Genomic DNA, 14,157 nt, shown 5'->3' on the forward strand with positions numbered 1-14,157 from the left:
TGCAATGCCTACATTAATTTATTATAAGTATTATCCATATCTTAATAAATGGTTTCATCCCTATTACCTCATTGAAACAACATAACAGCATCCAACGGCTCCCTTTGATGGTCTTCATAATTAGCTAAATGTTTTCCATTTGTTGTTGATTGTCTAATTAACTACCCTACTTATCTTATGTCTAATTTGTTTAATCCTTTATCTTTATTGTTATTGTTATTTTATCTTATTATATGGTTTCACCATGTCCACTCTTATATATTCATCTGAAGTTTATGAAATGTCATTGTGCTTGATAACGATAAGAGGATACTTGTCGAAACGTCGTGCTTTTAGAATAAACCAGTGATTGTTTCCCATAAAAATTGTGTTCTATTAATATAACGTTGTAGAGTACATACAAAAAATAGAATAATTGATACGATGTCAAGACGGCTGCAGCTAGATGTAAGTATCTCCAGGTTCTTATATAATAAGCCAACGCTGCTACAATCAATATACCCAAACACCATCCGAGGTTAGATACAACACCAGTAAAACGTCTTTTAGAAGGTCCCACAATCTCCACTCCTAAAAGAAATTGTAGGTTTGTTTTTTTTTTAAATAAAAGTACTGTAGAACCATGGGCTTCCTGTCAGACGTGGAGAGCGGACCACCAAACCGGTCGCCACATCCTACGTACGACCCATGCATTTTTTTTTACTACATATCTTAGTAGCCGTGTGATCGTCTAGAATTTGTCTCTAGCTGTCTTTGCTTCCCCTTCACGTTGTGTATTTTCTTCTATTTTCTTAAGACGTTTGTCTTCTCAGTAGTTATAACAATGCAACTGTTCGTTTTTATATTTTATATATCAAGCTGGTACATACAAGCAAAGTATAGATTACAATACAAAAGTCATTCTCAAACCCTAGCCAGCCAGACTCGATATGGGCGAGTCTGCTGATAGAAATGGTTACATCTTTTCCCTTACAGAATCTGTCTGTTGTCTAACGAATTCTCACAAGTGTGATAGTTTTGTAGCTGTGGGTTTTGGACGTCCAATTATCTAATTGGTCAAATATGATGTAAATAATAATAGCTGTATTAATTTAATTAATACTGGATGAATGTCATTGTATTAAGTCGAAGGTAGGGGTAGCATTAATCCCGAATCGGAAACCTGAATCCCTATTTGGTGTTTCTCCTATATGGACGTAGCTAGGGGAAGGGGAACCACTTAATCACCTAAATATGTACGAACATGGTGCATCTACCACGAAAACGTACAGTTTAACACCAAACTTGATCCTCATGTTTAATTCGAATTTTCTCGCCCAAACTGACCGCCACAGTGATTCCCCCCCCCCCTCATATTACCTCCGCGGTTTTACTAATCACAAAAATTCGAATGGAAGAAATGAATTCAGCTACCCCGAAAATGTATATTTTGATAATTTACACAATTTACAAGCCCAAACCGCCGGACATTTTGAATTTTGCCAAATTTGACCCATTTGGACACGGATTTTTTGTGATAACATATGTCCAGATCGACCTTAAGCTGTGGCCGGCATTTCTATTGCACTAACTGCCCTTATGGTATATAACGAAGACTGCCTTTCTTCTCAGATCGAAATTTATCTTTACCGAATTCCACCCACCCCACCCCTATAAATACACACAAATAAAAAAGGTAACTTACCAATAGTAAATGTAGATATTATTTGCCCGCCCATTCCTATTCCAACAAAAAATCTGACAATCACCAAGAAAATATAATTCGGTGTCCAAGCCAGTAAATAAGCAGAAATGACAAACACTACGTTACAAATAACCATTACTGGTTTACGACCGAAACTAAAACAAACAAAACAAATATTGTTTTTTGGAGTGTGGATTAAGCATTAAGTCTCACCGAACACAGAATTCCCAACATATGTCACCCTTTTTATATACGCCCGCCTGAGGCAATTTGAAAGAAAAAGTAATGGGTTTTACTTCCTACTTTATTGCCTGGAAAGGGCCATTTTTCAGGTGAAATACCTATGCATGATAGGGGGTTGGATTGCCGAATAACATTTCTTTCCGGTGATTTTAATCATTACAGGAATAAAATATCCTCCATGTTCCAATCACATGATAAAAATATTGAAGCGGCGTTGACGTTTCCATTTTTTCTGCCCTGGTCAAACGAAACTACAGACTATTACGTCATTTTAATTTATTTAATTCATGTAGGCCTATGTTTAGTTCCCGATCCGTCCGCCTCAATATCATGAATATTCACCAGAAAATATATATTCAAACACTTGTCTTAAAAAACCAAAAGGTTAAAAAAAATGACATTGAAAAGTAGTCTAGAGGCTCAGTGCGGGGGGCGAGAGTCCATCAAATGGGCACAAAACCTGATCCAACTTTTTTATAGTATTTTTTTTTCCCCGTAGAATACGATACCGAGTGGTAATCTGTCCGCCGTTGGGGCGTTTTCGTTTCGAGATATTCGGGGGCAAAGGTGAAATGAGGTCATTTACAATGAAATCGAATACGTAGCCATTATTGTATCATGTAAACATGTTGAAAATGATCGAAACTAATCACTCTTTCAATAATAATGTAAACGTGCTAAATTCACCTTTGTTCTTTGTGACCCCGGAGATCAAAAGGTCAAATTTTCCATTTTTGCAATACACGTCTGCGTAAAATATAAAAACTTAAGAGACACCTGTTCTAATTAATAATAGGAACATTTGAAATCTATCTTTAGGGTATCTAAGCAGCATACGTTTACTTTCAAATGTAAATCTCTCAAATTTAGTTTAGGTGAGCGGAGGGGGGGGGGGGGGTCGAATGGTTAGCACATGCACGCTGTATCATAAGGTCTGTCATTGAGTCAACTGGCGTGGTTTCGATTTCCCGGTTGTACGTAACAATGAATGTCGCCTGTCCAACCTTGTGGGTTTTCTACGGGTCCTCCGGTTTCCTCCCACTGCTAAAGACCCCTACGCGCAACCGATTATTGGAATACAATTGAACCATAGATTAGTCCCGAAATGACCTAGATTGTGTCGAGTGGACGTTAAACCTCATTTCTCTGTCTCTCCCCGATTTAATTTACAGCGGTAATAATTGTAAAATAAATACGAGCGGATACAGATGTATTATCCGCCATTATCAATACTTACCAGTCAGCAAAGTTACTTATAATAGAGCAACTGAATACTTGTCCCAGGAACGTCATCATAATGGCATTATTTCTTAAAATGTCATCGTCGCAAACCATATTAAACTAAAGTAAAATATAACATTAGTTTTTTTTGTTTTTTTTAGATTATCATGAATATTTATACGTACTTTGCATTATTTCTTAAAATGTCATCGTCGCAAACCATATTAAACTAAAGTAAAATATAACATTAGTTTTTTTTGTTTTTTTTAGATTATCATGATTATTTATACGTACTTTGCATCTCCATTAAGGACATTTTTACACCGATATGATGAATAAATCATTCTGATTGGTCAATAGTAGTGAAGCAGTTTCACCCAGGTGTACTTCACATATAATCCCGTCTCAGATAGTTTTTTCATTCTCACACAGCGAATAGACTCAATATCCCTGTCTGTCAACCATTGTAGGAAAAGTAACAAGTCCATAATTATGTTTTAATGATGTTTTAGTAATCAATTCTCTCGTAAAACATCCAACCGTAAGCTATTAGAAGTAGTATTATCATAATTACCACAGTAAGTAGTGTATTAAAAGTAGAATTAGAAGAATTACCCCACTGTCAGATGTATTAAAGGGATTACAACAGTAACAAGTGTATTAGAAGTAGAATTAGAAAAATTACCCCACTAGCAGATGTATTAAATGAATTACACCAGTAATTCATGTATTAGAAGTAGAATTAGAAGGATTACCCCATAAGCAGGTGTATTAAAGGAATTACACAAGTAAAAAGTGCATTAGAAGTAGAATTAGAAGAATTACCCCAATAGCAGGTGTATTAAAGGTATTACACCAGCAACAAGTGTATTGGAAGTAGTATTTAAAACATTACCCCAATAGCAGGTGTATTAAAGGAATTACATCAGTAACAAGTGTATTAGAAGTAGTATTAGAAGAATTACCCCAGTAACAAGGCTATGAGACGTAGTATTAGAAGAAATAGCCCAGTACCAAGTGTATCAGAAGTATTATTATAACATTCACCTCAGGTGTATCAGAAGTAGTGTTATGATATTCACCCTAGTAACTAGTTTATGAGAAGTAGTATTATAATATTTACCTCATAAACTAGAGCATTAGAAGTAGTGTTATTATAATTACCTCAGTAACAGGTGTATTAGAAGAATTACACCCGCAACATACCGGGGTATGAGAAGTAGTATTAAAAGAAATAGCCCAGTACCAAGTGTATCAGAAGTAGTATTATAATATTCACCTCAGTAACTAGTGTATCAGAAGTAGTGTTATGGTATTTACCTCAGTAACTAGTGTATCAGAAGTAGTATTATAATATTTACCTCAGTAACTAGTGTATCAGAAGTAGTAGTATAATATTTATCTTAGTAACTAGTGTATGAGAAGTAGTATTATAATATTTACCTCAGTAACTAGTGTATCAGAAGTAGTAGTATAATATTCACCTCAGTGACTAGTATATCAGAAGTAGTATTATAATATTCACCTCAGTAACTAGTGTATGAGAAGTAGTATTATAATATTTACCTTAGTAACTAGTGTATTAGAAGTAGTATTGTAATATTTACCTCGGTAACTAGTGTTGATATGAACGTAGAAGTATCATAAACCCATGAACTACATTTATATTCCACTGACGTCATATTACCATATTTATCAACTGTAGTATTACGTAGTAGACAACTAGAAGATTGTGGTATGGACTGGTTTATTAGGTATCCATGGTAATTGTTTTGTTGATGATAGGTGTCGTTTTCATATCCTGGTAATTTACACCTGTAAAATTTGAATGATTCTTTTAATTTTTAGTACAAATATTTTTTGATATTGCACGTTACCATTTAAAAATATTTTGTTTGTGAACAGTGACTTCGAACCTAAAACGTTTATAGGCGTTATGTTGCCTTCTTGTTGAAATTGGGAAATATGGTGAAACTGCTATTTAGTTACTAAACGTCTTTTAGTTATTCTATATATAATGGGACCGATCCACACATTTATCCATGTCGGTATTACGTAACTTTGTCAATCCTTGGCGGAAACTATGGAATAGTCTGTGCGCTAGCATCCTCGGTATCCCCAGTGGTACCGTTTCGTTCTACTCCACTAACGCCTGCGTCCATAGACGGAGAAACACATATTCAAATTATCCGTCACTGATGATTGTGATATTTTTATCGACCAATCAAACAATTCGTGACAGGGTGTCCGGTGAAGTGAAAATTTTCTCTACGGAAAGTTGGACTCGACACGGCGAATGTGTACGCTTCAGTGGCTTGTCTCGAAGTAAGTTTTAGCTGCCAACGCAGTATGACAATACTCAGCGCTTGAGACTATTCTAATATGACCTTGAAAGTAGAGATTACATCAACTTCCGAGGCGAAAAGCCAAAATCATAGGTCGCTAATATCGTCTTCAATACTAGACTTTATCATACAGACTATTTTGTTAACGCAAATTGCATGTATTTAAATGCGACCTGGAAAATTGAGGCTACAACAACTTCCGAGGCGAAAGTCGAAAAGTCGACAGTTCGACAGATCATAGGTCGCTAATATCGCAGTGTGTTAATTTTCTATTTTCGAGTTACATTTTGGCTTTGTATGCGTGTTGGCGCCTTCTTACTGACATCAATAAATACAAAAATATGACTAAGTCGAAAGTCGACAAGACGGTATACAAGCCAAAATGCAAGTCGAAAATAAGAAATTAGGAAAAAACGAGGGGCGCTATTATCGCGGTGTGTTATTTCTTAATTTCATATTTTCGAGTTGATTTTGGCTTGTATAGCGTGTTGGCGCCTTCTTACTGACATCAATAAATACAAAAATATGACTAAGTCGAAAGTCGACAAGACGGTATACAAGCCAAAATGCAAGTCGAAAATAAGAAATTAGGAAAAAACGAGGTGCGCTATTATCGCTGTGTGTTATTTCTTAATTTCCTATTTTCGAGTTGATTTTGGCTTGTATAGCGTGTTGGCGCCTTCTTACTGACATCAATAAATACAAAAATATGACTAAGTCGAAAGTCGACAAGACGGTATACAAGCCAAAATGCAAGTCGAAAATAAGAAATTAGGAAAAAACGAGGTGCGCTATTATCGCTGTGTGTTATTTCTTAATTTCCTATTTTCGAGTTGATTTTGGCTTATATACCGTCTTGACGCCTCACATTTCGTCGTAACCTCGACTTTTCGACTTTTCGACTTTCGCGTTCTGAAGAGGCGAAATGTAGAAATTATGAATGGTAGTTATAGGCTTCCATATAGGAGATTCTCTATGTACCTGTGTGGCGGAGTAGCTATGGAAAATATCGTCACCAATAACATCAAAGCTGAAGTTAATGGTTGGATACAAACTGGAATACTCAGTATCTTCTGGTATCGCCCAAACTCTCCAATCAGCTTTAAAACTTCATCATACAGCATAACGAAAGGTCTGACGAAAAAAGAAAAGCAGAATTGATATTAACTGACTGCCATATACAACATTTAATGGTCATCACCTCGAGCATTATGTTCTGTCAAGTTCACGTCTACAAAATACTACATATCTAAAATTTAAAGAAAAATTACTTGTACAAAGGGTGGTATGGAATTTTGTAAAAATACATCTATCCGTATAAAATCTTCAAAATCAGTTCTTTTGTATGCAATCGCCTAATCGTAACCGTGAAATGTCCATTAATAATTGTTATCCCATGAGACACACCATTACGACTGAGTACAAATTCAAAGTTCAAATGGCTACTCCCCTTTACGCAAATAATGTAAAAGCATATAATAGCCAGGGCGACCATCGGGTGTAAATTGTGGTCGCGACTACAGTCTGAACCAGCACCCGGACGCAAATGGCCCGGACCATTGGCCCATGTCATTTGTTTCGCCTGCTATATTTTCTGCTATTTACCCGTTTTTAAAACTATATTTTTGACGATGGGATGAAGAAATGCTTTTAAAACATTTTCTAACAACGCTGACTCCATCCCGGTTAACTGGTAACATGGATCATTTCACCAATTTTTTGTCGTGAGCCTATATATATATATTCTAATAAGAAGATCTTAATCTGTCAAATTCATCAAGAAAACTCGAATAAACCATTCCATAAGCCTTATTCTCTAACTTCTGTGTGTTACCATGGACCCTGAAGTACGGTCCATGGTGTAAATAACGTATTGGCAATCGGCAATTTTATATTTTTCAGACAAATCTACACACGTATCAGCCTTTTCAGCCATCCTTGATCTATCCCGACCGTGCTCTATCCCATGGTACGGCTGGGAGGTCACAATTTATTTCCTACGCTTATCGGGTCGTAACTTTCTTGATTATGGACCGTGTTTATACGAAAAATCACGTTTCTAACTTAAAGGTAGCAATTTTTATCTTATTTTCAAAAGCGTTCAAATATATCACCGTTGCATGGTTAGGTCCGAATTTCGTGAAAATCGGACAAAAACTTTTCGTGTAGTGTAAAATTATGTAATACCAAGGTTGTAACAATTTTTAACCGATTTCCATGAAACTTGAAACGAGTGAGTTCAAGTTTGGTGATCATCGGACCTTCCGTTCACGCAAAATGTGAAATATTTATGAAGTTTGTGGACCTCCCCGAATCGACAATTTTGGTGCGATTCATGAATTAAAAATTAAACTATGTGTTGAGAAAGAAAAGTTCTTGGATGACTTTCACTTTGGTTGCATGAGAAATTCCATTGTAGAGCTTTGTTACATAATCAGATTATCTGATGTTAAAGACGCTTCCTGCCAACCTGACACCTGTTCGTTATCGACATGCCTGGAGTTCTTGGTCTATGTGATTATGTAATGATTATGTAAACGTTAACTTGCTGGCATGTTTTATTTAAACTTTCTTTGTCTGATTAGCATGTATCGAATGTTAAACTTGATATGATACATTAGCCAGACGCCTAATACGATCCTTTGTTTGGAAGGGTTTATAAACCCAGATTAAGAAACAAATACACAGAGAGGTCCGACCAGGACAGGCCACGCAGGTCTGGAGTTAAGACCGGACAACGGCCACGTAATGTAAGTTAGTTGGGAGTTGGCACACTCGTGCCTAGCCGAGCTAGGGCCATGGCTCCCTCAATACAAGTTAGTTATGGAGTTTTTAAGTTTTGTACATAATATGTTAGAAGAAGCAGAGAATAAAAGTATTATTATATGTTAAACTAGTCTTGTCATCAGAACTTTGATATAAAGACCCAATACTGTCACAGCTTTAGCCCCTGCAATAGAATGTTAGAAAACCTCTATCCCGTCGTGTTTTAAGTAGCCAATCTGTCATAGATACAACGGAAATAAGATGGAATGAAATATTCGACTGCTCAGTAAAGTTAACTTGGGGCTCTTAACCCAGAGATTAGTATAGAGCACAGCACGGGTTTTTCTTCTGAAAGTCTACGTTTTACTTCTAGCAGTCTCACTTCTATGTTAAAATCAGGGACCTGTTTCACGAAATTTTAACTAAAGATAAAATCCAAATTTTAGTAGATATTTCAATTTTGATTGGCTAAGCACTAAAATCAATCTAATATTATCCAATCAAATTACTAAAATTTGGATTTTATCTTAGTTAAAATTTCGTGAAACAGTGGGATTTACTTTTATTTACCGGTTACAACCTTCGTTTACGTGGCGCTCTATTTACTTTAGGAAATAAATATTTGCTAGCTCTAAATGCGCAGAACTATTTGAGACCGGAAAATAACCGAAACAAACTTTTTATTGGTAGTCTTTATTTTCCAGACACTTTTCCATAACTTGGTGTAAATTATTTTCATAATCATAGTATCTTCTTTAATTATTCTGTAGCCATAAGCCTTGATCGACGGACCTAGGGTTTTTCTAGATCTGAGACTGAGCCCTGCAAGATGACGTCCAACGATGATTTGCTATCCAGCATTGGATTGGACAAGTACCCCTATGATTTGAGCACTGTAACCAAATTACCTATGGCAAAAATCACAAATAGGCTAATACTAGGCATTGTTAATAAATTCCCGACAACTACGGAGCATTGGTCTATCATAACTACTTTACATGACGACTGTGTGACGTTTGGTGACAATTACATTCAAAATAGACTGGTCAAACTGAAGACAAAGACTAGGAAGCTGGGTAAAAGTAAGGCTAAGTCCAATAAATGTATGAAATCATACGACGATTTTCTTGACACCCCATTTTTCCCCCGGATAGTGGACGAGACTCCATCGGCAGATACTAGTGAAATTAATTTATTAAATAGTGAGACTCTGACATCTGCCGATGCGACCTTGACTGATTTAAATAGGAAAAATAGGTATTTGCGGCGATTGTCAAAGTGTTATAAAAGCACAATCGCCCAGTAAAAAATCGACTTCGGAAGACTAAAAAAGAAATGATTCGCATGAAGACTGATAATGAAAATAAAAACAATTGGCAGGTAAAAAAAATGGCTGCAAGTCCAAACCTTTTAGGAAGAACGAAGTAATTTTGTATGATGTTGAAAATCAAAGATACACAGCAGAATGCCATAATTTGGTCATGCACTGAAAAAACCCTTGTGTTGGATCTCAACACAAGAACTTGTGTTAAAAATATTTAACACATGTTTGTGTTGTATTGCATTGCAATGACACAAGTTTGTGTTCTTAACACAAACTTGTGTACATTTATAAAATCTTATGTGTTTTTTTTTTCCATATAATTAATTACGTCGACATTAAAGATAACATTTATTATGTTCCTTTATCACATTATGTTTTTTATTTATTGAGAAAATCTGAATGGGATTGGGGAACTGGATTAGGGATCTGGCCTAGCCTATATGTAAAACCACTCTTCCTGAATTTGAATGTCGAGTAATTCACTTGATTTATTTTTTAATATTTCTAATTATCTAAAAGGATATATTAATTATTACAAACATTAAGTAGAAATCGCAATGTATGTATCGTGCGATGCATTTAATAGCTCTTTTAAAACAACGTATTTTATAACAGTATACTGATATAAGAGATCAAAGTTTTAGTCAATTATTATCTAAATATAAACTATTTATTTAATTAGATATAATAAAAGATTATTCTGATTCTACTCTTTGTTTATTTTCACATCTTGTCTAAGACAATATACAGAGACAGGTTATTACAATGTCTGCATTTGGAAGTGTCTGATTGATATCGCCCCAATAAACTTGACACATCAAAGACAATAACAATTGTGTTATATCTACGTTTTAAAAAAATGTTTGAATGGGCGTGGAAATAGTCGAGTTAATCTTTTTATTTAATTTAATTGGTTCATTAATCGAAATTGGAAATTTATTCTTACCTGTAAATACCAATTAAAATGAATTACTCTTAAAACAAAGAAAGAAATATTTATTGAAGTAATTTTGCGGTATTAAACCTTGTGGTACTGCAAATGTTAACTGTATTATTAAGCATTAGTATCGAAAAAAGTGATATTGTTGTGAAAAAAGTTTGTTCAGAAAATAAGAATATCAGGTTTGTGATTTTGGTATTTTTTAATACAATGTATTTATAACGCAAATTTTTCGTTTCGGTTAAAACAAAATATACGTCCATTTTAATTGGCCGAAGGATGTGTGACTAATAGAAATATGGCGGGCGGACAAACTGACCAAACAGTATATTTCGAGGTATTTGAGGTAAGCTAATTTAATATTATATCATAACTGCATGTGCATAATTGTGTTTCTGTTTGATTAAATATTCAAAAAATCATTCTTAGGATACAACCTCGACACCAGTCCGCCCTGAATTGCAATGTTTGTTTTGTGTTCTGGGCGCCATTTTGAATATAATACAATCCAGCGATAGTGTAGTCTAATTCCTTTAAAAGGGAATCCGAATTTGTTAATTTTCTGCAATATCACTTCGGTGGAAGCGGACGTTAAATAAAGCTATTTCACGTACAAAGACCTACAATAAAATCCAGGCGAATTGGGAAAAATATTCATGTATTTTCTTGATGAAGAGTAGCTATTTCAATTTGAAAATGCCCAGTCATCTTAGACAAATAATAATTCCAACTTCAAATCAGTTGTATTTATTCAAATCATAACATGAAGAATTGTATTTTTCCACTTGCATAATAATAAAAACTTGACTTTTATTATTTTATTTCTTCAGGCCAAGAGCATGGAAAATTGGTGATTGCCTTGTATCACTGCTAACTATAAATCACAGGGAGACTTGGGCAGAAATGATAATATGGTTCTCAGATATGTTACTGTGTACAGACTGAACAGAAAATATTTATACACTTGCTATTACAGTACTGGCCAAATTAATAGCAATTTTTTCTAAAAACGTTGCAGAAGTAACTCACTAAAATTGAAGTATGAATAAAATCATACACCGTGAATATATTGAACTGAATATTCTTACACATAACCATAGGCGTACGGGGAAATTTTTGACTGGGGGCGGTGGTGGTTGGTGCCCCAAAAATGTAGTTAGGTTCTTAATATGTTACATAATAATAATAAATTCGCTGTTAAATTGGAAACATTCAAGAACACAATATTTTTTTATACAACTTTTACAAAGTACAATTGTGTGCCCAAATTCCCCTCCCCCCCCCCCAGCTCGTACGCCTATGCACATAACCATATTGACATCTACTTCACATTGCATGGTTGGTCGACGCAACGCCGTGTATAGATAAAGTTGCGACAACTGTGAAGCCAGGAATTTCATATGACGTCATGCAAACTTATTATCTATTTATATGACCTATTATATTGTTGGATGTCATAGATTTCAGCGAATAAGTGTATATAGGACATAAAACGTACATTTTTTAAACGAAAAGTATAGCTGAACATACTATTATTAGTATTATATAACAAGAAGCGCACATTATTGTTATATAGCTTTATTCTATAAGAAAAATCAAAATAAAAGATACACTAGATAAAAGTACTATTAAACCAGGGGCGGATCTAGGAATTTTGAAAAGGGGGGGGGGCTGCAAAATGAAGGCATTGACCGCGGAGACGGGGCTTGCCGCTGAGGGGGGGGGTCCCCAAGAAAATTATCCGTCATTTCCTTGCATCTGTAGCCATTCCAAGAGCTATTTCCCAGACTGGTGTGTTTGAGTCGATGGTTCGAGTCATTTGGGATCCCTACAACGGGTTGGGAACGGACATATTTGAGTCTGAGAAAAGGCACTTTCAGCCGTAAAAAAGGGCACTGTTGAAAATTAGGGGGGGGGGGCGCGAGAAATCCGCCTCTGATTAAACATATTTAACTTGTATTCGCTTTTAAAGGAGCTAAATCGCTAATATTTGGGAACTAGAAATTGTCACAAATGGGTCGCACTAACCTTGATGTTGACAAATACGTAAGACGATATGAACATCAAGGTGATATATGCATATATGCAGCATAGATAATTAAAACTTCTATTCAAGTTAAACCAACTGTATCTATTTATGCCTTACGTCGAGCTGAATACATTTTATGATTTATTGTCATTAAAACATCTATTGGTGGTTAACAGTGTGTAACTAAAAACTAAAATTGGATCTTATTATTGCCAATGATATAATGTACCTTGAATTTTTTTATCACGAAGTCTATCGCATCCAGATATTTAAAGCGCGTTTACAATATATTCATTTTTTTGTATCGTAAAATTCATCTTCATTTGACGAACTACACCCAAACTACAGTCAGTGTAAACACGGTTTGGAAACTGTATCTGAACTACAGGGTACATCGAACTACAGTGTACATCATGCTTAAGAGACACTATCTAATATCCAACAGGAAAAATGACGATTAATTTAATATCCGCCAATTGGTGTTGCTGCTATTTTGTATTTTCAAAATTTATCTTCAAATTCAGAGACATCGAAAACCATATAAAAGACATTGGAAAAGTCATATCTTATGTATCTTAAGAGATGCCCTTTTAGTCTACCAAATTTATGGGGTTTTTTTTGTTAAATTGCCTTATACATGTATTACCAAATTCGGTAGCCCTTTTAAAAGAAATGCCCGGCACCACATGGAAAATACATTTCTTTAATTGATGTTTGTCAAATTCGATGTCCGCACATTTCGCGTACATAACCACGATATAATGGTCGAACATTACGTACATCAGATAAACTATTTTTAAAGCCCAAAACTGTTCAACTAGTCTCTTTTAGTTATCAAGCACCTGTTTTATGGGATAATCTACCATGTAGTTTAAGATGTTGTACATCTCTATATTCTTTTAAAAAACAACTTAAATCACATTTATTTAATGAGGCTTTTAACTGACTCTGTATACAATTGTTAACACGTCCATAATCTTGTTGTTTATTTATGATTACATTGTCACTTTGTAAAGTGCCCCTGAACATGTTTTATGAAAGGGCGCGCTATAAATATGCTGTAATAATAATAATAATAATAATAATAATAATATTACCAAATTTGGCGGCCATTATGAAAGAAACGCCCGGCACCATATAACAAATACTTCTTTTTTTTAATTTGACGTTTGTCAAATTCGATTTTTCGGCACATTTCGCTTTCATAACCACTCTGTGTTTGCGGAATTTAAAAAGAAATCATTTATAATCCAACGAGTAAATAGTAAAACACACTGATTACGAGATATCGATCTCAGAAAATTCCCCGATTTTGGGTATGATTTTGTTTGATATATTTATCACTGAACCAAACTGCATTGGTTTCTTTTGCATTTTTTTAGGGTAAAACGTTATATTATCCCTCAACGTCTAATACTGCAAGAAAAAAACAAATTTTGGTATGTAAACCTGTATGAAGCCATGACGTCATAGCTTTTATGGCGTCATAATTGGGACCCAAAATGGCGCCTGGAAATGAGTTGTCGTAACTTTCCCACAGTCTACTCACTCATGTGCTCATCGATGTATACCAACTATCGTTGAAAAAATCAATTTACGTCGATT

At 35.0% G+C, this 14,157-nt stretch overlaps 1 protein-coding gene across 4 annotated transcripts in view; it reads right to left on the reverse strand.

The window, feature by feature from the left end:
• The window catches only part of LOC126809998 (organic cation transporter protein), a 30,597-nt gene that overhangs the window by 6,144 nt on the left and 10,296 nt on the right, over positions 1 to 14,157 (reverse strand). For 3 of the 4 annotated variants that reach the window (XM_050534880.2, XM_050534878.2, XM_056098779.1), the window contains 5 exons: positions 6,475 to 6,627; positions 4,756 to 4,963; positions 3,165 to 3,268; positions 1,685 to 1,839; positions 402 to 570 (listed from right to left, as the gene is read on the reverse strand). In XM_050534880.2, the coding sequence (XP_050390837.1) occupies positions 402 to 570; positions 1,685 to 1,839; positions 3,165 to 3,268; positions 4,756 to 4,963; positions 6,475 to 6,617 (779 nt within the window). In that variant the 5' untranslated portion in view covers positions 6,618 to 6,627. Of the gene's footprint in view, positions 1 to 401; positions 571 to 1,684; positions 1,840 to 3,164; positions 3,269 to 3,442; positions 4,502 to 4,755; positions 4,964 to 6,474; positions 6,628 to 14,157 lie in introns of those variants that run through there. The other variant, XM_050534882.2, reaches the window with a different exon arrangement.

This window comes from Patella vulgata, chromosome 2, assembly GCF_932274485.2.
Source record: "Patella vulgata chromosome 2, xgPatVulg1.2, whole genome shotgun sequence".
NCBI classification, from domain to species: Eukaryota; Metazoa; Mollusca; class Gastropoda; family Patellidae; genus Patella; species Patella vulgata.